Source organism: Adiantum capillus-veneris, chromosome 19 (genome assembly GCF_014529385.1).
Source record: "Adiantum capillus-veneris isolate H3 chromosome 19, ASM1452938v2, whole genome shotgun sequence".
Lineage (NCBI taxonomy): Eukaryota > Viridiplantae > Streptophyta > Polypodiopsida > Polypodiales > Pteridaceae > Adiantum > Adiantum capillus-veneris.
In genome coordinates this window covers 29,395,344-29,422,893 of record NC_140949.1, presented here as the reverse complement: position 1 = coordinate 29,422,893, position 27,550 = coordinate 29,395,344, and the positions used below count along the sequence as shown (strand labels likewise).

General features: G+C 44.9%; 1 protein-coding gene across 1 annotated transcript in view; it reads right to left on the bottom strand.

The window, feature by feature from the left end:
• LOC147433763 (uncharacterized) overlaps positions 1-27,275 on the bottom strand; it is a 36,196-nt gene extending 8,921 nt beyond the window's left edge. Inside the window, exon 1 of the mRNA XM_086490378.1 lies at positions 27,162-27,275. Coding sequence (XP_086346504.1) covers positions 27,162-27,191 — 30 coding nt within the window. The 5' untranslated portion in view covers positions 27,192-27,275. The remainder of the gene's footprint in view (positions 1-27,161) is intronic.
• Between the last annotated feature and the right edge of the window lie 275 nt (positions 27,276-27,550).

Sequence of the window (27,550 nt, the reverse complement as noted above, 5' to 3'; positions counted from 1 at the left end):
ATTTCATTTTTGATCTCCCGAGAACACAGAGTGGGCACGATGGTATCTGGACTGTTATTGACAGACTTTGCAAGCAAGCTCATTTCATTCCAGTGAAGAAAACAGTCAAGCCAGATCACATAGCGAGATTGTTGTGGCCCAGATCTTCAGATTACATGGCATGCCTGAGACAATTGTCTCCGACAAAGACCCCAGATTCACGAGGCTATTTGGGAGAACATTGGCACGCGGTTGCAGCTCTTGTCATCTTTCCACCTACAAAAAAATGGGCAATCGGAAATTGCAAATTCGATCGCACTGGATTTATTGAAGTCTTACATCTCGGATCAGAAGACTATTTGCCTTTAGTGGAATTTGCCTACAATAACACGATTCACTCTTCGATGGGAAAGACACCATTTGAGATTATTGAAGGTGCTACGAAGGTTCCACCCTTCCTAAGCATGAAAGATAAGATTTTTGAAGCCGATGAGTACACACGAGACTTGGACACGGTTTTTGCCAAGGTCCAGGAGGCTTTACAAAAATCTCAAGAAAGACACAAAAAGGCAACACATCGACATCGTCACGATTTGAAATTGAAGGAGAACGATTGGGTGCTCTTACGTTTTGAGAAGGCACGCTTGAGAAAGAAAAAGGAAAAGCAGCGGCTTTTTTCAAAGCTTAGCATGAGATACTATGGACCTTTCCAAATTTCCGAAAAGATAAATGATGTCTCCATTCGACTGAAGCTGCCCGATACTTGGAGGATTCACAATGCTTTTCATGTGAGTCTCCTGAAGCCTTTTAAAGGCGATGTGCCCGATGATGGGGAGTTAGATGAGCAACCCGAAGTGGAGGAAAACGAGGAGATACTCGTTCCAGAACAGATTTTGGCACATTAAGATAGAAATGCAAAAAGTACAATGATAAGGCGGTTCTTGGTTAAATTCAAGAACTATCCTGCATTGGATGCGAAGTGGATGGAGCAGGAGGACCTGGCAGATACTGTCACCAAGAGGTGTATTTTCCCTATTGCCTTTCGTAAATAAGTACTATATATTTTTATTTATTTATATTTCTACTTGGTTTCCCCGGAACCCTTGAAAAGGTGCAAGGGGACATTGCATGGCTAGTGTGAAACGGCTGTGGCCGAATAGGTTTCTCACATCGAGAGTCTAGGTCAGTCAGCCTGGGACTGGTCGGGCCAGTTAGCACTGAATTCTGATGAGTGTGGAAGCCTGTGTGCGCCAAATGAAGTCTGGGCCACTCGAAAAGTCACTTATACCTTTATAAGTCAGTGGGAACTAGGGAATGAACTCAAAGGGGCAAACTAGACACCTACACCTCAGCAAGAGGAGGCGCCCATTTGAGGTTGGGGGCTGGTTTTTGCTCACTAAGTGACCTACAGTGTGTGTGTGTGTGAGTAGTGGGTGTAGGTCTACAGCTTTAATGGAAAGCTTGCCTTCCCCTCTGTCTCATGTAGCACAATGACTTGCTCTCGTGCATCTATCTCCCCTTTGGCACATATGGTAATGCCCCACTAGTTGGGCTACTCAGATGAATATGTACAGTTCTGGGGGTTTATGCGCGTTTGCCAAGGCAAGAACCTTCTGAAAGGGAACCGGATTAGCTAATTGCTAATCCCCCACAGCGCACAGTTCCATCGCGAAAGACTGCAAGTTTGGAGAGTTTTCTCGCGTGAAAACTCGTCCAATTCACAGGGAAACTGTCCCATTGCATGCGGGAGCCCTTGGGACACGCCTACGCTCCGCTGAAAACGATCCGAAACAGGGAATTACAGCCTGCTGTGTTTTTCTGCAGGTTTAGGGTTTCGCACCTAAACTACAAGGGAACACCAGGGGAGCCTCGTGAGAGCCTTGGGATGCGTGTACAGGCTTTTGGGCACCCGACGGCGGTGAAAAACAGAGAATTACAGCCCGCTGAATTTCTGTGACAGCTCACCAAAAAGCTTCCATATAGCGGGGGAATCCGCCCTAGACAGGTACTTTTGACCTACATGGGTTTTTGCGCCGTTATGCTGCCAAAATCAGGTCGAAAACCTGCGTTTTCAACCCTCGCCAGGTTTGGACAGCTTTGTGAAAGCTTGTACTAAGTGGTCGGATCGTCTACCTTAAATCAAATAAAGAAATACCAAAAGGGGCGCCAGTCTTTGGGGCCTACAGGGTGTCGGTCTCGTGTGCGCAGTGACATTCTAGTCACTGGACGAATCTGTGTTCTCTTTCCTTCTCAATGCTCTGTGTAAAGTAAACAGGTAATTGAAATAGTACTGCCCTCTACGTTGTACAGGCTGGTTTTAGATACTCCTCAGATTGTGAACCTTCCTTTACCTTGAAGCATTCGGTTTAGCATAGTCTATTCCAAATTGAACCCTGAACTCAGCTGGGCAGAATTTGGTGCAGTGGGTATGCACAAGAGGGGAGTCGCTCCACTCCTTTGTCAACACATTGCCCCGATTTTTGATACTAAAGTCATTGATGTCTCTTTTGAGTTTCAAGGATACTGTGAGCTGACAGTATTCTGTTGTATGACTTTATGAACTAGAATTCCCGATAATATGATACTGATTAGTTCTTGACTTGTCTAAGTGCAGGAACTGATAGACGAAATGACTACAGCATTTCGATCTGAAAGATCTCGATAGATGAGGTCCCGAGTGGATCTAGATGCGATTGCTAAATACGTTGCCGATTAATCATGGTCTGAGATCCGAATGAATTTTTGAATGTGATTTGTCATGTGATGTCAAGTGATGTCCTGTGATGTGACTATCGATTGGTACATGTGCTAGATGTGTGTTTCTAGTGCGACTGTGATGTGACTGTCAATTGGTACATGTGCTAGATGTGTGTACTAACAGTCAATGTCTACTAAGACAGTTTATGGCCTCTGTCTGTTTTGCAAGAGTAATCGAGGGCGATTACAATGCTTTCAAGAGGGGGGTATGTCACAAACCCGTGATGTGGCATGGCATGGTCTGAACACACTCCAAGTAGGGTAACAGATACACACACCCTGGCTAAAGTGGCACTCGAAAAATCCCGTTGTAATGCTGACGTGGTAGCACCGTATGGACCTCCACAATTTGCGGCGCAGAATGCGGAAACAGTGCTGACGTGGCTGAGTTGTACGGAATTGCTTTTTCTACGCAAGGTTGAAGGAAAAACTCTACACAATGTTTTGAGAAGCTTTGCTTAACGGAATCATTTCCTGAAATTTAGGGAACTGCTATTTTGGGCCGTGAAATGTGTTCGCGTCATTACCTCCGGTATGACTAGGGGAACACTTTACAACTCTGCCGCAAAGTCAATTGACGCGTCGGTTGAGATATTTTGAAGCGGCAAACCCGAAACGGGCAAATGCTTGTAAATGCGCCAAGTGTCAGTTTTTCATGGACTTGCCTCCTACAGAAAAAATGCGCTGAATTTTAAGCTAGGAGAGGGCTTCATTGGCATTTTGTCACAGGTTAAGAGCTATGGAGTGCTTCCTTTCCCTCTTATGTACAGTGCGGTGCCAGGAGTGATGCCTTGCACGCTACGCATTGCTCTCTCTCCCCCCTACGAGCAATATGTTATGCCCCACTAGTGGGATTTTCATTTGACCAATGTACAGTTATGTGGGTTTATGTGAGATTGCCGAGGCAAGAGCCTCTTGCACAGGTACTGGATTAGCTAGCGGCTAATCCCCCGCAGGTACAGGTGAATTCGGAGAGGTTTCACGTCAGAAATCTCGTCCAATTCAAAGGGCAAGTAGCCCTACAGGTGCGGGAGCTCGAGGTCTTGCTACAGATGCGACCGGCACGCGAAACGGAGCCCAAAACAAGGAATTACAGCCTGCTGTGTATTTTTGCAGGTTTAGGGTTTCGGCCCTAAACGGACCCTGATACCCCCAGGAGGTTCGGGGACGCAAGGGGACCGCTATACAGGTGAACTGGCGCATTTTCGGGGCAGAAAACAGAGGATTCAGTGTGCTGCAGATTCTCGCCAGGTTTTGCAAAGTGTCCGTATGCGTCGGGAAAGTCACCTATTGCGTGGGGATACTAACTGTGAAGCGTCCTAGTACAGTTATGCTGCCGAAATCGGGCCAGAACAGGTGTTTCTTAGCCTAGATTGTGCAGGGCAGCTTGTAGGAGATCACAAGTTTTATTCCCTCTGTTACAGAATAAAGAAATACCGAAAGGGGCGCCAATTTTGGGGCCTACAGGTTGTCGGCGTCTGCTCGGAGCATTCTAGCTCCCGAGCCGTGTGTGTACTTAGGTGTTAATCCCCGTTACAGGGTACCCTTGCAAAGTACTCTGTGTGTGTCTAAAGTAGAGAATTTCGGGTGAAAGCCAACGCCTACCGCCCCATGGGCCGGTTTCATAAAGAACAAGTGATCCAGATTGTTGCAAATGGGGCGCCGACAAACAGGGCTGCAGGAAAAATTTTAGAGCAAAAATTTCCCCACATCGCATTCTCAGCTTGGATGGCGCACTGCTTGAATAATCTCCTGAAGGACAATGGAAAGCTAGAGTGGATAGCACCCGTCATTGAGGATGGCAATGAGATTGTCAACTTCATCTACAAACACACATATTTGTTGACTGAGTTCAGGAAGAAGTCCACTCCTGAGCTTCGCAAATACTTAGACACCAAGTTGTGGGTATAACTTTTTGATGTTGAAATCTTTGGTAAAATGTGTAGGTGCTCTTAAGCAGCTAATGACCGTCAAAACAATGTACTCGCTCAATTGCTATAAATGGAGTACGTTGGATCTGATCACGATCGTGTAATGAGAAGTGTCAGCTTCAGCTTCGAGCGGATAGAGGTAGGGGTCAACTTTCTTAGTAAGGTCGCACTCCAGGGTTGAGGTCAATGTGATCGGTTAGTGATGAGTATGAGAAACATCATTTATCGAGGACAGCAACCGGCAAGTCTTATGTAGGTCATGCTACATATCCGCATTGGTGGGAACAAATGAAGCGTATAGTGGCACTTGCAAAACCGATCATCCACTTATTGCGAATGGGTGATGCTCTCCAACCTTGCATTGGCAAAATCTACGAAGCAATGGACAAGATGATTGAGAAACTGGAGGAGATTGAGCCCAACAAGAAGCGGTACAAGATGCTGCGAGATCTATGTCAAGCAAGGTGGGACTCATACTACTCTCAAATGCATGCTGCAGCATTCATGTTAGATCCACAATTCAAACAAGTACTCAATACATTGACCAAGAGGTGGCAGGAGGCTGGGAAGAGCAGATGCAATGGCCGATCGCACCACACACGCACCCACGTGTGTGGTGGGAGGATTATGGTGCAGACACTCCAGAGTTGCAGCAACTGACAATCAAGTTCTGGCCAAGCATTAGCTCTTCTTCTTTGGAGCAATTGTGGAGCTCTTTTAGCCACGTCACTTTAAAGAAGAAAACTGGCTCAAAGTTGAAAAAGCCAATGAATTGGTTTTTGTGGGTGCGAATTTGCATCTCTTTGAGCATTTGCAGAATCCAGCATCCTCGAAGCATTGGGGTGCCTCAACAACCATCCTATTGATGACATTGATACTTGTTTTAGAAGAGGAGGATGAGGAGGATGTGCCAATGCAAGCTGTTGATTTGAGGTGCCTCAACAACCATCCTATTGATGACATTGATACTTATTTTGGGGTCGTGAATTTGGGGATCTTGAACTAGATGTGTAACTCGGCTACTCTTATTGAGAAACTTCTCTTCTTATTTTAGTTGTATTCTATCTTTTTTGGAAATGAGATGTGTCACAAATTGGTGACGTGGCATGCCAGGACACACTCACACTGGCTGGCAACAGCGTACATGCTCGTAAAACGCGGAGACAGGCTAACGTGGCAGCTCCGGATTTTCCACCGGTTTTCACGTTGACACTGTTGACGTGGCCTGCCATACAGATTTCCGCGTTGACACAGTGTACGGAATTCTTGGATTTGCGCTGAGTTGCTTTTGGAGCTTATTGCTTTAACTTCACAAGCTTTTGAATGGCAACTTTTGGGGATCTGCTTTTGGGCATCCCTTGTAACCAATAAATAAGTCGTTAGGCCCTCACTTCTTATAGCATCTGGACGCAAAGTCTAAGCATCAGCACCTACCCACTCTCTTGTACTTTGAACACAGATTAATACAAAAAGAAATACCGAAAGGGGCGCCAGTCTCTGGGGCCAATATCTCTAGGCACAGAACTACGCCAGGCCGTGTCGACTCAAATGTGAATTGTGAACCGTTTTGAAGTGAATCTTTGTTGTGTCGTCGTGGTAGAATCTTGACTTGGAGTGTCCAAGTTTGTTACAAGATGTCCACTACCTTTGGTCTCTATATGGTTCCAAGCGTCCATTTCATGTTATGTGTCACAAGCATTAGCATTAGTTTATAGCATTGTTCCTGCAATAAATATCCCCCTTACACATGTCTTCTCATAATGTCCGTTCTCATCTGTTTCCGTTTCCAATTTCTGGAGCGTTTTCCGTCTTCGTGGTCTTACGTTCTTGTGCTCATTCCGGTTCCTAGTAACTATGGCTGTGTTTGATGATGTACGCGGCCATATCGATAAAAGTCCGACTTCTCTCGAGATAGCCTTGATAAGAAGGCATAGGCATATATCCCTACATGTGATACATCATCTGTTGTAGCATCATCTTTCTTGTTGATGGACAACTTAGCTGCCTTTACCTTTGGCTTCGCTTTAACCTAAGGCTTCATCACTTCTTTTAAGCTGGTAGACAGTTGTAGCATCATCCTTCTTGTTGATGGACAACTTAGCCGCCTTTACCTTTGGCTTCGCTTTAACCTGAGGCTTCACATCACATTTCTTTTAAGCTGGTAGAAAATTGTGTTCATATGCTTGACCAGCATATACTTTGCGTAACACAGATCTTTAGAATAAGCAAGAAGATAATCCAAACAAAATGCTAACTTCAGCCAATCCAACCTTCTCGACACACATTTGGTGGTAACGCTTACATTGATGATCCACCTCATCTCCAACCACATCATCCTGCTCTACCTCATTTGCAACACCTTCCTTGTCTTTGACTCCCTTTTCTATTCCATTTGACCTTCCTCATACACCCAACTCTTCCTCTTGGTTAGAACTACGGCTTCAAAGCTTATATACCTTCATAAGCTTCACCTTCCTCATACTCCCAACTCTTCCTCTTGGTTAGAACTACAGCTTCAAAGCTTATATACCTTCATAAGCTCAGAACAGTCTGAACTCATGAATTATAAGAGGGGATAAAACACTCATGAAACTACAAAAGCAAGGATTAAAAAAAAAGAATCACTTTATTTGCTATTAAACAGCTTCATAGGTTGATTGTTGAAGATCTGATTTATATTATTTTGAGAAGAACAATCGATTAGAGCTCTTATACCTACATACTTACCTACCTACCTAGCTCCCCACCCACTTGGTGAATAGCTACCTCGAAGAAACAAAAATCCACAATCTCAACTAAAAGCTTTTCACTCGCATCATACCATCGTAAGGCCAACAAGTGTGATGATGTGTCAAGCCATTAAGTGGCTATTGGACAGAAGAGGCCGGCCCAAAATCAGCCAAGCCAAAAACTAACGAACCTGACGCGTAGCACCTCAACGTAAAATGCGCCACGATTTACGGGCTCCCACATGGCAGTCTGTAGGGCACCTTTAGTGCAAGGCTTTTGGCAAAGTGTTTTGGGCCTCTATTTTTAAAACTGAAAGCAATCAAGACACCCAGATTTAGGGGTCCCATGTAACGTTTATAAGGAGCCTTGGGGACGAGCTCTGCCGATCAGCTTGGGAGCAAATTGCAGAGAGCAAACCCTCCGATTGTTTTACCTTTGTGACCATCAATAAGAAAGAAATACTGAAAGGGGCGCAAGTCTTTGGGGTTAGTGCATCTGGAAGCGGCTTCGTGTCAATTGCTCTCCCTCTCTATTCAAGTTCAGTTGTTGCAGTTTTTGTTCATGTGTTGCTATTGATTTTTTGCTTAGGTGTTCAAGGCTGTTATAGTGGTATCAAAGCTTCGATGATTCTTCCCATGTAGAGGATCCGATCCGTTTAAGCTATACACGCTATGGATTTTGACAGAGACTCCTATCAAGAACAAGAAGCAGCTTTTTACACAAATTGCTTTGAAAGAAGAAGAAGTTGCTACAAAAAAGGTGCTCTTTGGAAGAAGAAACAACAGCAGAAAGGGGAGAATGTAGAAGCAAGAGTTTTTTTTGCCACAAATAGCCGAAATAACGGATACGTTTCTGTGTCTCACAGACCTCTTGAAAATCTCTTCAGCGAGTAAGAATTTGGTGCGTTTTGGAAGAAGAAACGACAACAGAAAGGGGAGAATGAAGAAGCAAGAGTTCGCTTTTGCCATAAACAACCCAAATAACAAACATTTTTCTGTCTTAGAGACCTCTTAAAAATCTCTTCAACGGGTAAGAATTTGGATGTGTCACAAGTCAAAGTTAATCCTCTATGAGACCTACGCATTGACACAAACGAATTTTGATTCTGACAATTTCAAAAGAATTTGGGTTTCTACAAACAAATTTGGGACGTGACTTCCAGAGGGATTAGCATAATCTCTTGGTTTGTGCACATAGAAAAATTGTAGATGGCAAAGACTCTTCGAAAAGGTACAGAATTTGGACACAATATGATTGTTGACACGTGTATTGGATTCAAGCAGATCAGTACATGCAAGATCTGGAGACTACTTTTGCTAAGGTAAAGCACGCTTTAAAGAAGTCTCAAGCACGGCAAATGAAGGTAGGATGCAAGCATGATCGCAACTTGCAGTTGAGGGGGAATGATTGGATGCTACTTTGGTTTGAAAAGGCACGGAACAGCAAGGGTCAAGAGAGGCTTTTCCCAAAGCTTAGTATGCGATACTATGCGCCCTTCAACCATGTATCCTTTCAATTGAACTTGCCAAATTCTTGGAAGATTCACAATGCATTTCATGTGAGTCTCGTGAGACCTTTCAAAGGTGAGGTGCCCAATGACAAAAAGCCTCAGCTACAATCACCAAGTCTTATCGCACAAGGAAAGTGAAGGGTAAGCTGGTCCATCAATACTTTGGTCAAGAGCAGAAACTATTCGTCTCTTGATGCAAAGTGAATGGAGAAGGAAGAGGACTTAGCAAATTCTCCTCAGTTACTAGATTTGTACCTTGAGACTTTTGGTTTAGCATTGTCTAATCCTTAAGTGCACGTCGAATCAGAGGGTTGAGTCTAGTCACTAGTGTAGTGCGTGCTACACGAGAGGAGACATTCCACTGCCTTGTCACAGACTACGTAGATGGAATGAAGTCACTAATTTCTCCATAAGAATTTAGAGGCTAACAATATTCTACGGAACGACTTTATGAAAAGATACACATTGAAATGGGAATTTCTAAAGAACTGATTGATCAATGTATTCTTGCAAACATGTGTTTGTTTAAGTGCGAGACTTGAAATGTCTATAGCATTTTGTCTCTACTCACTAAGAGGGGTGATACTGAGTCTTGATATGATGAATCTAGTGTATCTAGACATCTGCTAGAGATCAATGAGATTGTGATGGCTGAAAGATTTGTCATTTGCAATTTTGATCCCAGTGCATCAAGAGTTCTATCCGGATGAGACAATATGATACTAATCTTAGTGTATCAAACGTTCTGCAAGGATGAGATGGTTGGATAGTGATATATGTGCATCAATCCCTTCGGAATAGATGAGATGACTAGTTTTGTTGGTTTGCACCTGAGAGTTCTGCGTGAACAATGTGAATGTAGATCCGAAATCCATTGTGAATTAGAATTTGTGTGGATGCATGCTTTGTGAATGTATTGTCTTGTGGAGATGATCGTTGGCATGTCTGCATGAACTGTGAGAAGGAATGCGAATATGATAGATTTAGTAGATCAAGACTTCCGTGTCTGGATATAAATGCTAAATAAGTGACAATGATCATGATTCGTATCTAAGATGGTTGTTCAGTGACCGGTGTATTTGCGCTAGTGCTAGATGTGTGCAGTTTGGTGCATGGGTACATAGAGTCAATGTCTACTGAGCTAGTTTTCGTCCTGTGTCTATTTGCAAGTGTAATCGAGGGCGATTACTCTTCTTTCACGAGGAAGGTATGTCCCAAGTGTGATGATGTGGCAAGCCGATCAAGTGGCTAGTGAACAAAAGAGGGCGATGTCACAAACTCCTAACGTGTCAAGCCACTAAAGAACGGAGCCAACTTGCACATCCCGGCCAAGGGGTCTAAACCCTAGAAGTAGCAGAAGAAGTTTCACCAACTTGCAAAGTTTTGCCGAGTGGTCTATTTTTAAAGACGAGTTCCCACCAACTTGCGGGACCCTGTCCGATAGGGCCCAAGTGACCTAAAGAGATTAAACAAAGCGTAGCAGCTAATGACGTGGCAGAGTTGTACGAACAACCCGCAAACGCGTTGACATGTTGACGTGGCAGATTGTACGAGCAGTCCCGCAACAAAGCGCTGACAATGCCACGTAGCAACTGTATGAATTTCCGCAAAACGTGCTGGTTGCTTTTGGGCTAGATGCTTTTGAGTTTGAAGCTTTTCATGTAATTGCTTTTGAGGACAAGGGCCTTTAAATATGTGCCATGGGCTCATTCTCTGGCATGCTTCCAGGTGAAGGTGCAGAGCATGGAGTACCGGCTTGTACTGAGTTCAAGGAATATAAAGAAATACCAAAAGAGGCGCCAAGGTTTGGGGCCGGTGGAACACCGCCACTCCTCGTCTCGTGTGTCGTGCATCTCTTCGATTTACTGTTATTTGAAGTGCTTAAAGTTGTTCGGTCTGTTCTTTTTCCGTTGGCACGTGTGCCCATCCCGTGACGGTAGTATCAAAGCTTCAAGCGTGTGCTTTTCTGAAAGCATACGGGTCCTACCAAAGAGCAGACTGAGCAAGGCGGCGCTTCCAAAGTTTACCGCAAATTTTATTTGAGAATCTTCATGCCCCGACCCCGGACTTACTAGTTACTCCTACCCTTACTCCATCGCTCCCGTCTTCATCGCTCTCTCTTACAGGGCATAAGCCATAAAGAGCCCAAGACATGGCGTCCATGGATTCGGCTCCTCGACGAGCTTCGCGACATTCTTTCGCAGCATCCTCAATTGAATGTCCCAATGTTGTAAAGTTTTCAAAAGTTTTTGAATTACATGTTACTCCCTCTGATGGCCCAAGTGGTACCTCCTCCTCCTGCACCAAAAATACGAGAGCTTTCAACCGACAACGTTCCGAGCCGTCTGTTCCAATTGGGGGAGTCTTCAAGAATATGGTGCGACCATCTGACCCTGATCCAATGCAACCGCCGTTGCCCCCACCACCACCGCCACCACGCTACAATGGTTGGAGCCCACATGGATACCCTTATTATCCGTACACAGAATACGCACCTAACCAACCGAAAGATTTCAAGGATGGCGGCACAACATTCAAATTTTTCATCTTTTTCGGGATGAAAGATCGAAAGAAAGCATTATAGTTTCTACATCAATTCGACAACATCTATGCTTTGGGGAACTAAACAGAAGAATCCAAGGATTTCTCGAGCAACGGGATTTCTTAGAGATAATGCCATGCAGTGGTGGAGTTCAATCGCAACGCAACAGCATGCTCCAAGGACCTGGCAAGCTTTCAAAACAATATTTGCACGCAGTTATATGATTTCTCGCTTTGAAGTCTGGATCTTGGCAGAATGGGGCAACTTGAAAATGTTTGCCACAGAGACCATGGACGACTATAACCAAGGGTTTCTCGACGTCTACATTCCGATGTCCTTCTTTAAGTTCATTTTCTTGGAGGACCAGTGCAAGTGATACACCATTGGACTACCATCACCGTTACAGGAATATTGTCTATCCAATAAGTCTCAACCATGCAAGAACTTATGGACCATGCCGTGGCTGGCTACAAATAGATGAAGGGAAAGTTGGAGTTTACCATAGAACCAACTCCAGCCACCAACCAAAACTCTCAACAACAATGAACAAATTCTCGGGAGTCTCGTGAAACCCAACCTCAAGGCCTCAACTGACACAGCGTCAACGAGAAACCCTTTTACAAGAAGGCCAATGCTTCGAATGTTTTCAAACAAGGCCTACATTCACTACATGTCTTGAGCGAGCCTCGATGTTTTAGAGCAACCTTTTGCTCCCACGACAGAAAGATCCCCAAGGCCACCTCCACCTAAGAGAGCTAGATCCGCTATTGAACTAGTCCCTATATCTATGGCATACGCCTTAAAAGTACAAATGAATTGTGTAACGCATATAACAAAGTCAACGGCTTGAAAGCCCTTATTTTCTTTGACCCGGAGCTACAAAGAACTTCATCCATCCAAAATTCTTAAAGCAGATGCACTTTGATTATGATGATGCAGAGGGGTGGAGAAATGGAAGCCGAGCTAGCCACGGGGCAAACTCAAAAAGTGGTACTGCTCATTGGTGCTCTTCCAGTGACTATCCAAGATTATCATGGAAAAGCCAATTTCCACATTATGAAGTTGGGCAATTGCGACGTTCTCTTGGGCATGAATTGGCACGACAAGAATGATGCGACTCTCCACATCCGAAACCGAACCATTACCCTGATCCATAAGGACAAGCCAGTCGTCCTCAAAGTTCAGTTGTCCGAACAAAAGCCTGAATCAATTTTCTAATTATTTTGTAGTTAGATACTTTTGAACTTTGTTTGAGGAAGTACTTTTTGGAATGGATGGTATTTGTTTTAAAACAGTCTTGGTGCCGATTTGAACTGTCTGACTCTAGTTTTAATCCTGTTTTCAATGATTGGTGATTTTACTCCCGGATGGAGTAGTAAGAAATATTGTTTTGATTGTGTCTAAACCTCAAAACGAATCAGACAGGATGTCTGGGAAGCATTTTGTTGTATGCTTGAAAACCACAGAACAACGCAGACAAGATGTCTGGAGAGCATTTCATTGTATGTTGGAAAACCTCCGAACGACGCAAACAGGATGTCTAGGGAGCGTTTGGTTGTATGCTTGAACCTCCAAGCGATGCAGGCTGCAGTCTGGGGAGCTCATGGCCTAGACCTTTTTAGGTTATTTGCGGTTGTACCAATCCTTTGAGCTCATGGCCAGACCTTTTTAGGTTATTTGCGAGGCAAGTGATGAGGTAGTTGTTAAGAAGCTTCATACTGCTAGCCATCTGTCTCGGGAGAGTGCTCAATGACGCTGTTCGTTGTGTCTTGCAACATGCATATGTGAGCATTTGTGTTGCATTGTGATTGCCAACTGTTGCTAATGGGACTATTCTTTTTCTATTAATGATTAATTTCTTTCTCTAGGATATTTTATTGTGTACACTAAGAACTGTTAAAAGATTGTAGCTATAAGAAGTACCATCAAGAACGGACAACTCTGATGTGTCACTTGATGGGTGACGGTAAACATCGCGAAGGAGTTTCCGTAAGTTTGGTGGAAAAGGGCCGGGTTACGAATGCCCCTGATGCGTCACATGATGGGTGACGGGTGCATCAGTAAGGAGGCATTCCGTAGGCTAAGGAGGAAATCCGAACTGAGTAAGAAAAATATGCGTAAGAACGCAAGCACAAGAATAAAGATGGGTTCAATGAAGCTTTTTACGAAAAGCAGGAACATTCGCGGGAGGGCAGATGCTTTCCCGCGAGGAGTCTGCGTCTGCATTGCATCTGTGCCGTGTTCTGCACCCGGGGACGCCTGGAATGTGTTCGTGTAGCATTATTTTCACTAACTAAGTGAGTTTTTCAAGTTTGAACAGGTTCACACGTTATTTTATAAAGTGGTCCGTCACTTTTAAGTGACCAGCCCTCTTATAATAAAATAAAGCAAGGCTCTCTAAAAAAAAACTCAACGCTAATAAGCTACGCAGGCCAGATTCAACGATCTCTCTCTCTCCTCTCTCTAGGGGCGCCAAGGTTCTGCTTTTTCGACTCCTATTCCCGCCGGGTGCAAGGGCCTATAAAAGGGCAGCAAGTGTTCCAGTTTTAGACACGCCGGAAGCAGCAGAAGGAACTAGCGCTGGGATTCTGGAGCAAGTGTTGGCGACGGAAATTGCAAGTGTTCGTGTGACGACTGAGTACGGAGGTCGCTTTTTCGAGCAAGGAGCGACAGGTATAAGGTGTTGATACGCATTGAGAATTATTGCTTTGTGTGGTTTGTTTTGCAGGAATCTCCCGTCTTACGGGAAAGCCCCTCACGGGAAGTACGGCTTCACGCCTAAGTCCCTTACGGGAAAGTACGGCTTCGCGCCTAAGTCCCTTACGGGAAGGAACGGCCTTGTGCCCAAGCCCTTTACGGGAAAGCACGACCTTCGGGTCTAAGATTACAAAACGGAGGGGTTTCCTCGGGTTTTCTTGCTTGTATAAGAATTCTCCCTGAATAAAGAATACTCTTGACGGGGGGGGGGGACCAACCCATCTTCTGGTCCCCAATACTGTGTCGATCTTCTCCCTTCTCTCACCTTTGCAAAGTATTTTATTTTTCAGATTTCTAAGTGCTCGTGTACGCTCCCGTATTGTGACAGTGGTATCAGAGCTCGGACTCCTCTCTTTCTCTGCAAAGAAGGACGATTCCGGGAAGAACGAGAAGAACCATGTCGAGCCAAGGGAGAAGCGTTGAAGAGGAGCTTCAACAAGTGCAAGCTCAGCTTGCGGATTTGCAATAAATCTTACTATTGCCAGATGTCCAAAAGCTCTTGGGCGGAATGAAGAAAACGGATGGAGCCGATGCAGCCAGGCATCCAGACCACACTGTTGGCGTGAGACCATAGGAGGCAAGAGAAGAAGAACGTGCCGAGGTGCACAAAGGATCTTCGGATCGGAATGAACGGCCTGCTCCAAGGAAAGGCTAGGAAAAAGCGCTCTCTTTGCTAGACGAGAGCAAGGACATCTCTATCTCATCTCCATCCTACTCTCCTGATTATACTTCTACTTCTCGATCATCTCATCAGAAGAAGGAAGCCGCTACTACTACTACCCTACATCAACCTAAAGATAAGCCTCAATTCAAGAAGCATGGTCGCAAGTCTCAACATCGCATGAGAGTCTTCAAATCGGGCGACAAGGACATCAAGTTCGAAACCTACAACGGACAGAGAGACATCTCCAAAGCACTGTCCTTCATCAGACAGTTTGAAGTCACCTTTACCAATGGGCACTTCACAGAAAGATCCAAATTACGCCATGTGGGGATGCACCTCAAGGAAACGGCAAGTAATTGGTGGCTAGCCAAGATTCTGGAAGGTTCCCAGGCCAGAACTTGGGAGAGCTTCAAATCTGAATTTTATGAACAATTTCTTCCACCTGACTTCGAGCAGGACATACGGAAGGAATGGGACTGGCTTGCCCAGAAGGAACATGAAAGAGTAACGACCTATGTGGACAAGTATTGGTCGGTTCTTCTAAAGGTCACTCCCTTCATGAAGATTGCCGACGAGGAAAAGAAACGAAAGTTCGAAGCGGGTCTTCAACCGCAGCTTCGAAAGAGTATGAAAGTGTATCCGCATGATACTCTTCAAAGGATGATGGAGTCAGCAATCATTGCTGAGGATTTGCACTCAACTGGGACGCCAAGAAACATGGAGCATAGCACTTACCGTGCAAGACAAAGAGGGGTCTACGATGACCAAGGGGGCCAAGGAAGAAAACGTCCTCCATCTAGGGACTATGATCGTACTAAGAAGCCAGAGGGCAATGGCAAGCGAACTAAGTATCTCTCTCCTACTCAACTCCAAACCTTCAAAGAGGAAGGAAGATGCTTCTACTGTGGAGAGAAAGGACATATGAAGCCGGACTGCCCTCTAAAGCAGCAACGGCAAGAACAAGCCTCTACGAGGCAAGATAAAGCAAGGAAGGAACCCGCTCCACCAAGCTCGAACTCAATTCCAGATGTTCAAGGAAACACAGAAACGGAGAAAGGGAAGCGTCAACTTCTGAAGGGCTGGGGTCCTTTGAACAACCAGCGAGTACTGATTCTTTATGATCCAGGATCCACGGATAAGTTCATCTCCCTGGATACTGCGGAACGTTTGTGCCTCACACCGGCTCAGCTCGGCACACCGGTTACATCCGGATCGGCATTCGAGGGGTTGACAACCAATGCAACTCCCGTGCAAGGACAGCTCAATCTTCGGATTGGCGAGTACAAGGACCGCGAATCGTTTTTTATGGCACCCATTGAGGGATGTGATATCATCTTGGGTATGCCATGGCACTTCCACATGACACCTATTCCCGATTATGTGGAAAAGACCCTCACTTTTGATCATGGGGGTAAGAAAATAAAGATTCATGCTGATGTAGGAGATTGGCAGTTCCCAATTGTAAGCCATATCTCCATTAAGAAAGAAATGAAGAAGTGTGTTTCTGCTTACTTGATTTTTGCACGTGAGAAGGATAAAACTAGTGGGGACTCTCTCTCTAGTATGGAAATTAAGCGTCTTCAATTTATTGAAAAGTACAAAGATTAACACTTCCTGATGAACTCCCTCCGGTACGCCCGGAAGATCACCGCATAGATCTCATACCGGGTAGCTCGCCTCCCAATCAACCCCCTTATCGGGTGAGTCTTGCTCAGCAAGAGGAAATTATGAAGCAAGTCAACGAGCTTCTAGAGAAAGGGTTAGTACGGCCAAGTGCTTCACCCTACTGCTCTCCAGTTCTACTGGTGCAAAAGAAAGATGGCACGTTTCGAATGTGCATAGACTATAGGTCTTTAAACAAGATAACGGTCAAGAATCGCTTTCCGATCCCTCGGATTGATGATATACTTGATAAGTTGCAGGGTGCAAGTGTCTTTAGTCGCATAGACTTAAAGAGTGGGTATCATCAGATACGGATCGCCCATGAGGATGTCCATAAGACTGCTTTCCGCACAACCTTTGGACTATATGAATTTTTGGTAATGCCTTTCGGCTTGACCAATGCTCCTGCGACATTCAATCGCATGATGGACCGCATTTTCAGCCCGTATCGAGCTTTTACGGGAGTATTCTTTGACGACATACTCATCTTCTCTAAGTCAGAAGAGGAACATCGGAAGCACTTGGACCTAGTGTTTCAAGAATTGCGAAAGCATGAGTTGCATGTGAATGCAAAGAAGAGCGGGTTCTTTCTCTCAGAGATACACTATCTCGGCCATATAGTCTCTCGCAATCAAGTGAGTATGGATCCTGCCAAGATCCGAGTGGTAGAAGATTGGCTTATTCCCACTACGGTACATGATGTACGTAGCTTCCTGGGATTATGTTCGTATTATCGAAGGTTTGTCCGAGGATTTGCCCATGTATCAAGACCACTTCATGATTTGACAAAGAAGAAGATTCCTTTCAGATGGGGATCGAGACAACATGGAGCTTTTGATCGGCTCAAGTACTTGCTAAGCCATGGACCTATTTTGATAGTGCCTGACTTAAGGAAACCATTTGAGGTTCACTGCGATGCTTCAGGCGATTGCATCGGAGCAGTGTTAAACCAAGAAGGCCATGCAGTGGCCTACGAAAGCAGACGGCTTAAGGATGCAGAGTTGCATGCATCAATCTACGAAAAGGAACTCACAGCTGTGATTCACGCCTTATCCATCTGGAAGCACTATCTTCTAGGAGCGGATTTTGTGATCAAGACTGATCACCAAAGTTTGCGGTATTTTCTTACGCAAAGGAAACTATCTGAGAAGTAGATGAGATGGGCAAACTTTTTGTCTATGTTTCACTTCCAGATCCTTCACACGGCTAGGAGTAAGAATGTGGTCGTGGACGCATTGTCTAGGTGGCCAAGGGTGAACGCTATCACTTCGGTGTATCACCAAGAATTAGAAGCACTACCAGATTTGTATCCGAATGATCCAGATTTCTCCACCGTTTGGGGAAAGCTACATCGTGGAGAGAATGAGTTTCCCTATTCCATTCGGGAGGGTTATCTCTACCACCATCAGGCCATATGTGTGGCAGAACCATTAAGAAAGAAGATCATGGATGAAGCACACGCTTCGCCTTATGCGGGTCATCGGGGTATTCTCCCTACGACCTTAGCAATGGAAAGATATTTCTTTTGGCCTAGCCTTAAAGCAGACATTGATAAGTATGTCAGGGAATGCTTGGTTTGCCAAAAAGTGAAGTATGATCGGCATAAGACGCCTGGGTTGCTACAACCTTTGCCTGTGCCTAATGAACCTTGGGAAAGTATTGCCATGGACTTCATCATGGACCTCCCTAGAACTCAGACTGGAAATGACGCGATCTGGACCATTGTGGACAGGTTTAGCAAGCAAGCACACTTTATACCAGTCAAGAAAACGATCAAAGCAGATCATATCGCTAGGGTCTTCCTGGAACACATCTTTAAGCATCATGGAATGCCTAAGTCTATTGTGAGTGATCGAGATCCTCGCATGACATGAAATTTTTGGCGTGCCTTGATGGATAATCTTGGTACGAAGCTGAATTTTTCATCTGCCTACCGTCCTCAAACGGACGGGCAAAGTGAGATAGCCAATTCCACAGTATTGGATATGTTAAAAGCTTATGTGTCAAACCGGCAATCTGACTGGGAGAAATATTTGCCTCTTGTCGAGTATGCGTATAACAATACCATACATTCATCGACGGGGAAAGCACCTTTTGAGATTCTCTATGGTAAGCCTTTGCTTCCACCAATCCTTTTAACTAAGGATAAGATCTTTGCAGCAGATGAATTTGTCCGGGATTTGGACACAACCTACGGGCAAGTTAGGAGAGCTATTCTACGCTCTCAGGAAAAGCATAAGAAAGCTGCAGACAAGCACGGGAGGAATCTAGATATAACAGTCGAACAGTTAGTCTTACTCAAGTTTGAGAAGGCAAGACTTAAGAAACAAGTGTCTCATAAGGGGAAGGTGGTAAAACTTTCTACCCGTTATTATGGGCCGTCTAAGATCACTGAGCGAGTGAATGATGTCACCTTCCGATTAGAGCTACCGCCTAATTGGAGGATCCATAATGCTTTCCATGTCAGTTTACTCCGGCCGTATGTGGGACCGCCTCCGAGCCAGCCTAGTGCTGAGGAACCTACTGAGGTTGAGGAAACAGAAGAAATACTCCAACCGGAGCACATAGTAAGTCATCAGGAGCGGCCTCTCAAGTCCGGAAAAATAACACGGAAGTATTTGGTTAAGTTTAAGAACTATTCGAATCTAGATGCTCAGTGGATGACGCAGGAGGAATTAGCAGCTTATCCCGAGATACTGGAGGTATATGTCCAAGCACTACAGTTGAGGTCAACTGTTTAGAAGCCAGAGGGATGTTGCTAATTGGAGTATTCTTTTTCTTTTAATGATTAATTTCTTTCTCTAGGATATTTTATTGTGTACACTAAGAACTGTTAAAAGATTGTAGCTATAAGAAGTACCATCAAGAACGGACAACTCTGATGTGTCACTTGATGGGTGACAGTAAACATCGCGAAGGAGTTTCCGTAAGTTCGGTGGGAAAGGCCCGGGTTACGAGTGCCCCTGATGCGTCACATGATGGGTGACGGGTGCATCAGTAAGGAGGCATTCCGTAGGCTAAGGAGGAAATCCGAACTGAGTAAGAAAAATACGCGTAAGAACGCAAGCACACGAATAAAGATGGGTTCAATGAAGCTTTTTACGAAAAGCAGGAACATTCGCGGGAGGGCAGATTCTTTCCCGCGAGGAGTCTGTGTCTACATTGCATCTGTGCCGTGTTTTGCACCCGGGGACGCTTGGAATGTGTTCGTGTAGCATTATTTTCACTAACTAAGTGAGTTTTTAAAGTTTGAACAAGTTCACACTTTATTTTATAAAGTCGTCGGTCACTTTTAAGTGACCAACCCTCTTATAATAAAATAAAGCAAGGCTCTCTAAAAAAAAACTCAACGCTAATAAGCTACGCAGGCCAGATTCAACGATCTCTCTCTCTCCTCTCTCTAGGGGCGCCAAGGTTCTGCTTTTTCGGCTCCTATTCCCACCGGGTGCAAGGGCCTATAAAAGGGTAGCAAGCGTTCCAGTTTTAGACACGCCGGAAGCAGCAGAAGGAACTAGCGCTGGGATTCTGGAGCAAGTGTTGGCGACGGAAATTGCAAGTGTTCGTGTGACGACTGAGTACGGAGGTCCCTTTTCCGAGCAAGGAGCGACAGGTATAAGGTGTTGATACGCATTGAGAATTATTGCTTTGTGTGGTTTGTTTTGCAGGGAAAGCCCCTCACGGGAAGTACGGCTTCATGCCTAAGTCCCTTACGGGAAAGTACGGCTTCGCGCCTAAGTCCCTTACGGGAAGGAACGGCCTTGTGCCCAAGCCCTTTACGGGAAAGCACGACCTTCGGGTCTAAGATTACAAACCGAGGGGTTTCCTCGGGTTCTCGTGCTTGTATAAGAATTCTCCGTAAATAAAGAATACTCTTGACGGGGGGACCAGCCCATCTTCTGGTCCCCAATACTGTGTCGATCTTCTCCCTTCCCTCACCTTTGCAAAGTATTTTATTTTTCAGATTTCTAAGTGCTCATGTACGCTCCCGTTTTGTGACACCAACCACTGAATATTCCTTATTGCATGAGATTTTTTTGAGAAGTCAAGGACCTAGAATATCAAGAGCTCCGATCTGGAATGAGACTCCTTATTGGATGAGATTTTTCTGGGAAGCCAACAGTCACAAGGCGGGCACCACGTGCCAATAGAAAAGAGCAGACTGAACAGACTTTTAGCACTTCAATAACAACTGAAAGAGAGAGACGACATGCGACACGGAGTGGCGGAATTCCACCCCAGAAAGTATTGGCCCCAAACCTGGGCGCCCCTTTCGGTATTTCTTTATATTGCATCATCAAAGTACAAGCCGGTACTCCAGACTTTGCACCTTCTCCAAGAAGCATGCCACAGAATGAGCCCTAGCCTCATATTTAAAGGCCCTTGGCCTAAAAAGCAGTTTACATGAAAAGCTTTCAAACTCAAAAGCTTCTGGTCTAAAAAGCAGTTTACACGAAAGCTTTCAAACTCAAAAGCTTCTGGTCCAAAAAGCAATGCCAAAAGCTGCCAACGTAAATCACGGAAATCCGTACAGCTTACCAAGTCATCATGCCAACGCAATTTTCAAAAATCAGCCACGCTGTTGCAGTTTTAGGGTTAGGGTTTCTAGAATTAGGGTTTGCAGATTTTAGGGTTAGGGTTTTCAGAATTAGGGTTTGCAGGTTTTAGGGTTAGGGTTTTCAGAATTAGGGTTTGCAAGTTTTAGGGTTAGGGTTTAGGGTTTGCAAGTTTTAGGGTTAAGATTTCCAGAATTAGGGTTTCAACAATTAGGGTTTCTGGCAGAAATTAGGGTTAGGGTTTTCTGCTCTCGGGCAACCACGTCATCACTTTGGGACACTTCTTTTGGTACTTGTTCTTCTTAGGGTTTAGGCCCCTCGGCCAGAATCTATAAGTTGGCTCCATTCTTTAGGCTTTGACACGTCAACAGTTTGTTACATCTCCCCTTCTTGAAAGAGAGTAATCGTCCACGATTACAACATATCTGCAAAACAACTCAAGTTAGTTCAAAAATTTCATAGGGTCATTCCGAGGGACAATCAATTTGCTCTTTTTATTAAGGAGTTAGCTTCTCCTTTCTGCTCTTTTGATCAAGGAGTTAGCTTCTCCTTTCAGCTGTTTTGATCAAGGAGTTAGCTTCTCCTTTCGTCCAAATCGGAACTCTTGATATTCCGGCGTAGTAAAATTAGCCATCACACCCAGACCGTACTGATCTTCCACGAGTGTCTTGATGCACTAAAATTACATGCCCATGCAATCTCATCCAATTAGGAATATTTAGTAGTTGGCACATCACAATGCAGCACAAATGCTTACATATGCATGTTACAAGACATAGAAACATAAAGCCGCCAATGAACACTCCCCCCGCAAATAACCATCCAGGTCCGGGCCATGAGCTGTTCAACGACTCCCTCATCACTCCTCCCGCAAATAACCTAAAAAGGTCCGGGCCATGAGATATAGAGGCCTTTTACAACCAAACGCCCCCCAGACCGCAGCCTGCGTCGTTTGGAGGTGCTGAGAGTAACCACTGCTCAGACTTCTTAATACTCCTCTCGCATAACCATCCAAGTCCGGGCCATGAGTAACAACAACAATACTCCCCCCGTAAATAACCACAAGGATCCGGGCGATGAGTAAAAACAACACTTTTCAATCATTCAATACTCCCCCCGCAAATAACCACAAGGGTCCGGGCCATGAGTAGGAACAAGCATTCTCAAACATAATTTCTCACTACTCCACCCGGGAGTAAAATCACCAATCATTGAAACTAGTATCAAGCCAGAGTCAAACAATTCAAATCGGCACCAAAACAGGTTCAAAACAGATAGCATTCATTTCAAACAAATTCCAAACAGGATCACCAAACGAGTTCTCAAACACATTTGAAACTTAAAAAAAAGCAATCTCAACATCAATCGAGCTCGAAAAGTGGACCGACTTTCCATCCTAGAACCTGCACCAAAAATTAGGGTTAGGTTCATTCCATAGGGTCGTAGCCGAGCACATGGTCCGACAGATCTTGGACAAACAGTGTTTCTTTAGCGGCAATGGTAGTCCCGAGATAGCAATCGCACTGGACCTCCAAGGTCATCTGATCGTGAAGAGACATCTACTGAAAGATGTCGAGAAATTTCAAGTTATAATTTGCTAGGGTTTCCGTGGCAAGCATTTCAGGATATCCCACTCTGCCAGAAGTTGCACTCCGAAGGAAGATGTCAGAAACCATATAACTTCGGGCAAAAATTTTCTTGAAAGCTTGCCAAGTACTTGAAGTATGCTGCTTGGTAGCTATAGACATCAACATCTGCATGGCATTGCTTTTGAGAAAAACAGTGACTCGAAACAAATATCGGATCCTTCTTTGCAAGTGATCTTCATTGGCTTATGCCCTGTAAGGCATGAGCGGTGAAGACGGGAGCGCGCCCGATGCGCGATGAAGTAAGGGTGGAAATGGCTAATGAGTCCGGGTTGGAGGGCGAAGATATCTCAAATAAAATTCCAAAAGCTCTCTCTGCTCTTTTGTAGGACCGGTATGCTTTCAGAAAAGCACACGCCTGATGCTCTGATACTACTGTCACAAGGCAAGCACCACGTGCCAATAGAAAAGAGCACACTGAACAAACTTTTAGCACTTCAATAACAACTCAACTGAAAGAGAGAGACGACACGCGACACGGAGTGGCGAAATTCCACCCCAGAGAGTATTGGCCCCAAACCTTGGCGCCCCTTTCGGTATTTCTTTATATTGCATCATCAAAGTACAAGCCGGTACTCCAGACTCTGCACCTTCTCCAGGAAGCATGCCAAAGAATGAGCCCTAGCCTCATATTTAAAGACCCTTGGCCTAAAAAGCAGTTTACATGAAAAGCTTTCAAACTCAAAAGCTTCTGGTCTAAAAAGCAGTTTACATGAAAAGCTTTCAAACTCAAAAGCTTCTAGTCCAAAAAGCAATGCCAAAAGCTGTCAACGTAAATCACGGAAATCCGTACAGTCTGCCACGTCATCATGCCAACGCAATTTTCGGAAATCAGCCACGTTGTTGCAGTTTTAGGGTTAGGGTTTCTAGAATTAGGGTTTGCAGGTTTTAGGGTTAGGGTTTTCAGAATTACGGTTTGCTGGTTTTAGGGTTAGGGTTTTCAGAATTAGGGTTTGCAGCTTTTAGGGTTAGGGTTTCTAAAATTAGGGTTTGCAGGTTTTAGGGTTAGGGTTTCCAAAATTAGGGTTTCAACAGTTAGGGTTTCTGGTAGAAATTAGGGTTAGGGTTTTCTGCTCTCGGGCAACCACGTCATTACTTTGTGACACTTCTTTTGTTACTTGTTCTTCTTAGGGTTTAGGCCCCTCGGCCGGCATTTGTAAGTTGGCTCCATTCTTTAGGCTTTGACACGTCAACAGTTTGTTACACCAACGACCCAGGATATCAAGAGCTCCAATCTGGAATGAGAAAATTGATCGCCCCTCGAAAAGTCCCTTGGAACGACCCTCGGAAAATTTTGAGCTAATTTCAGTTGTTTTGCAGATATGTTGTAATCGCAAACGATTACTTTCTTTCAAGCAGACGATTACTTTCTTTCAAGGGGGGGTGTCAGAAACTGTTGATGTTTCAAGCCACTAAAGAACGGAGCCAACTTGCAGATCACAGCCCAGGGGTCTAAACACTAGAAGTATCACAAGAAGTAGAAGCAGCACAAGAAGTTTCACCAACTTACAAAGTTTTGCCGAGTGGCTTATTTTTAAAGACGAGTTCCCACCGACTTGCGAGACCCCATCTGACGGGGACCAAGTGACCTAGAGAGATTTAACAAAGCGTAGCAGCTAATGACGTGGCAGAGCTGTAGAGACAGTTTGCAAAACGCTTTGACATGCTGAAGTGGCAGACTGTACGAACACTTCTGCAAAAAGCGTTGACAATGCCACGTAGCAACTATACGGATTTTCGCAAAACGCGCCGACTGCTTTAACTACTTTTGAGGCCAAGGGCCTTTAAATATGTGCCATGGGCTCATTCTTTGGCACGCTTTCGAGTGAAGGTACAGAGCGCGGAGTACCAGCTTGTCCTAAGTTCAAGTAATATGGCGCCAAGGTTTGGGACTAGTGCTCTCTTGGGGTGGAGCACCGCCACTCCCCGTCTCATGTCGTGCATCTCTTTCAGTTCACTGTTATTTGAAGTGATTAAAGTTGTTCAGTCTATTCTTTTTCCGTTGGCACGTGGTGTCCGTCCCATACAACCGGACCAAAATAAACCAAGCCAAAAATTGACAAACTTGACACGTGGCACCTCAAAGTAAACACACCGCAATTAACAGGCTCCCACATGGCAGTCTCTACGGCAACTTTAGTGCAAGGCTTTTGGCAGAGTTTTTTGCCTTGGAAAGGTTACTTGGGGCCCCTAAATCTAGGCGTCCCAGAGGCAAGCGATGAGGGTGAGCTCTACAGATCAACTTGAGAGCAAATTGTAGAGCACACCCCCTGATCATTGTACCTTTATTATCATCAATAAGAAAGAAATACCGAAAGGGACGCTAGTCCTTGGGGCCAGTGCATCACAAAGCGGAACTCCACTGCTTCATGTCAACTCTTCTCTGTCTCTCTCTCTTTATTCAAGTTCATATTCGCGTGTTGCTGTTGATTTCTCGCTAGGTGTCCAAGCCTATTACACAATGGCTAAACAAGAAGAATGGGGGCCATTGAAGACGAGCTGAGGATGAAGAAGCTACCAAGAGACCCCAAGAACCCAATGGCCTATCTCCATTGGAATACCATCAAGGTAGCTATTAAAGACTGCAAAATTGAGCACATTTCATCCAGGCAAGCACCAGAAGAAACCACAACAAGCTTTGATGGAGAATGAACTGCGAGAGAACTTAGCATAGAGATGCGAGAAACAACCACCAAGAAACAACCAGGAAAGCAAAAAAAGGAACCCCAACAAACTCTAATAGAGAACAAGATATAAGAAAACTTGGTAGAGAGATGAGAAACACAACGACCAACAAAAGAAAAAGCAAACAAACAAGCAACAAGCAACAAGCAACAAGCAAGAAAGCAACCAAAACACACATAGCAAAAAGAAACAGCCGAGGGATAAAGCAAGCACTCTAGTCTCACACCCACCTCACCCATCAAACCTCCACAAATACCCAATACTCACATCATCATGATTCCTCCTACACACAAGCAAACCAGGTAGACACCCAACTAAACATATACAAATCCACATGACGCCATTAGATATACAAACACACAACTAGGAAAGCACAATAAGAATTGCCATCAACTATGTCAAACTAATCATGCAGCTAACTGTTGATCCTCATGGTCTATCTATCTCTTTTGAATTTTCCTTGAGTTGTATGTTGAAAAGCAGACCAAACATGAGGTAGTGCAAAGGATGGGGTTGATGCATCCACCCCAAAACCTAGGAGGGTTGCTATCTAGACCGAGAACAGCACAAACCGTCGAGTGGTGTCACTAAGGCAAGAAACCAATGGCAAGACGGCTGGTATTGCTCACACTAGGGACGGACCAGGTAGCTGTGCAACCTCTATCAAGGGCAGTGACAAAAAGACAAGCAACACCCGCCACCATTGCAATGAGACACATCAAATGTGCCAACCTTCCGCACAACGCAATTGGAATCAGGCTACCGAAAGGTGCACAACATGCGTATCGGCGGCCTATGTGAGCCCAAGGGGCAATGGAAGCTGTCACGCAATAGGGAAGCAAGGCACGCAACAACAGAATTCTGTAACAGCAATACATCAAGGAGATAGGCACTTACCGCATTTGGGTGTGCGACAATAGGGTTTTGCACTCATACAAGTGGCGTGTAGAGGTAGACTCTCTCTCTCTCTCTCTCTCTCTCTCTCTCTCTCTCTCTCTCTCTCTCTCTCTCTCTCTCTCAGCATACATTAAGAACTCTCGAAGTGCAATGTGATGCATCGCTGCAAGTGCTTAGTTCCCATTAGTCGTTCCGAAGTGCAATGTGTGACGCAAAAATTCAACCCGTAAATCCTCTCTCTCTCTCTCTCTCTCTCTCTCTCTCTCTCTCTCTCTCTCTCTCTCTCTCTCTCTCTCTGGCAGCATACATTAAGAACTCTCGAAGTGCAATGTGATGCATCGCTGCAAGTTCTTAGTTCCCATTAGTCGTTCCGAAGTGCAATGTGTGACGCATAACTTCGACCCGTAAATCCTCTCTCTCTCTCTCTCTCTCTCTCTCTCTCTCTCTCTCTCTCTCTCTCTTACCTCTAGAGTGTGTATTGAACCCTCCTAACCCACACCCATCATGGGTTGTGGGAGCTTCCAAGTATACAGCAAAACCTCAAGCCAGCACCTTTGACTCCCTTGAGATAATGTCGAAAAGTGTAACTGCCATTTTGAATAGTATAAATCCTCTCTCTCTCTCTCTCTCTCTCTCTCTCTCTCTCTCTCTCTCTCTCTCTCTCTCTCTCTCTATGCGCTAGGTCAACCATCTCTCTGCCTGTTTTTCTCTCCTACCTCAACCACCTCTGACTGAACGGGGCTTCTTTCCTTCCAATATATTTGGAAATACGTAGCATGGAAGCAACAGATATTCGAGGCCCTCCACGAACGAACCAATAAGCAGTGAAAACAAAATGAGATACATACCACGAGTTTGCGCTCCCTTAAAGAGTCCATGCTGTGCAGAACCCTAGCCTTCCTCGAAAGAAACCTTCAAGAGAGGAACCCACAGATTTTCTTATGAACATGCAATAACATTCACTGCAAAACAAGGCCGTCACTAACCTGCCAACGCCTAAGGTAGAGAGAGAGAGAGAGAGAGAGAGAGATTTGCTTACACTTACTCATATAAACAGGGGAAAGGGGCTCATTTGTTGCATTGGAGTGTAGACACATACATACACCGGGTGGGCGGGTGCGGGGGGAGAAGAGAGAGAGGGAGAGAGGCAATGGTGAAATCGAAATGCTAAAATAGAAGCGTGAGGAATTTATAAATGAAGTTACACAAAACGAATGTAACCTACTTTCAAGTGTTA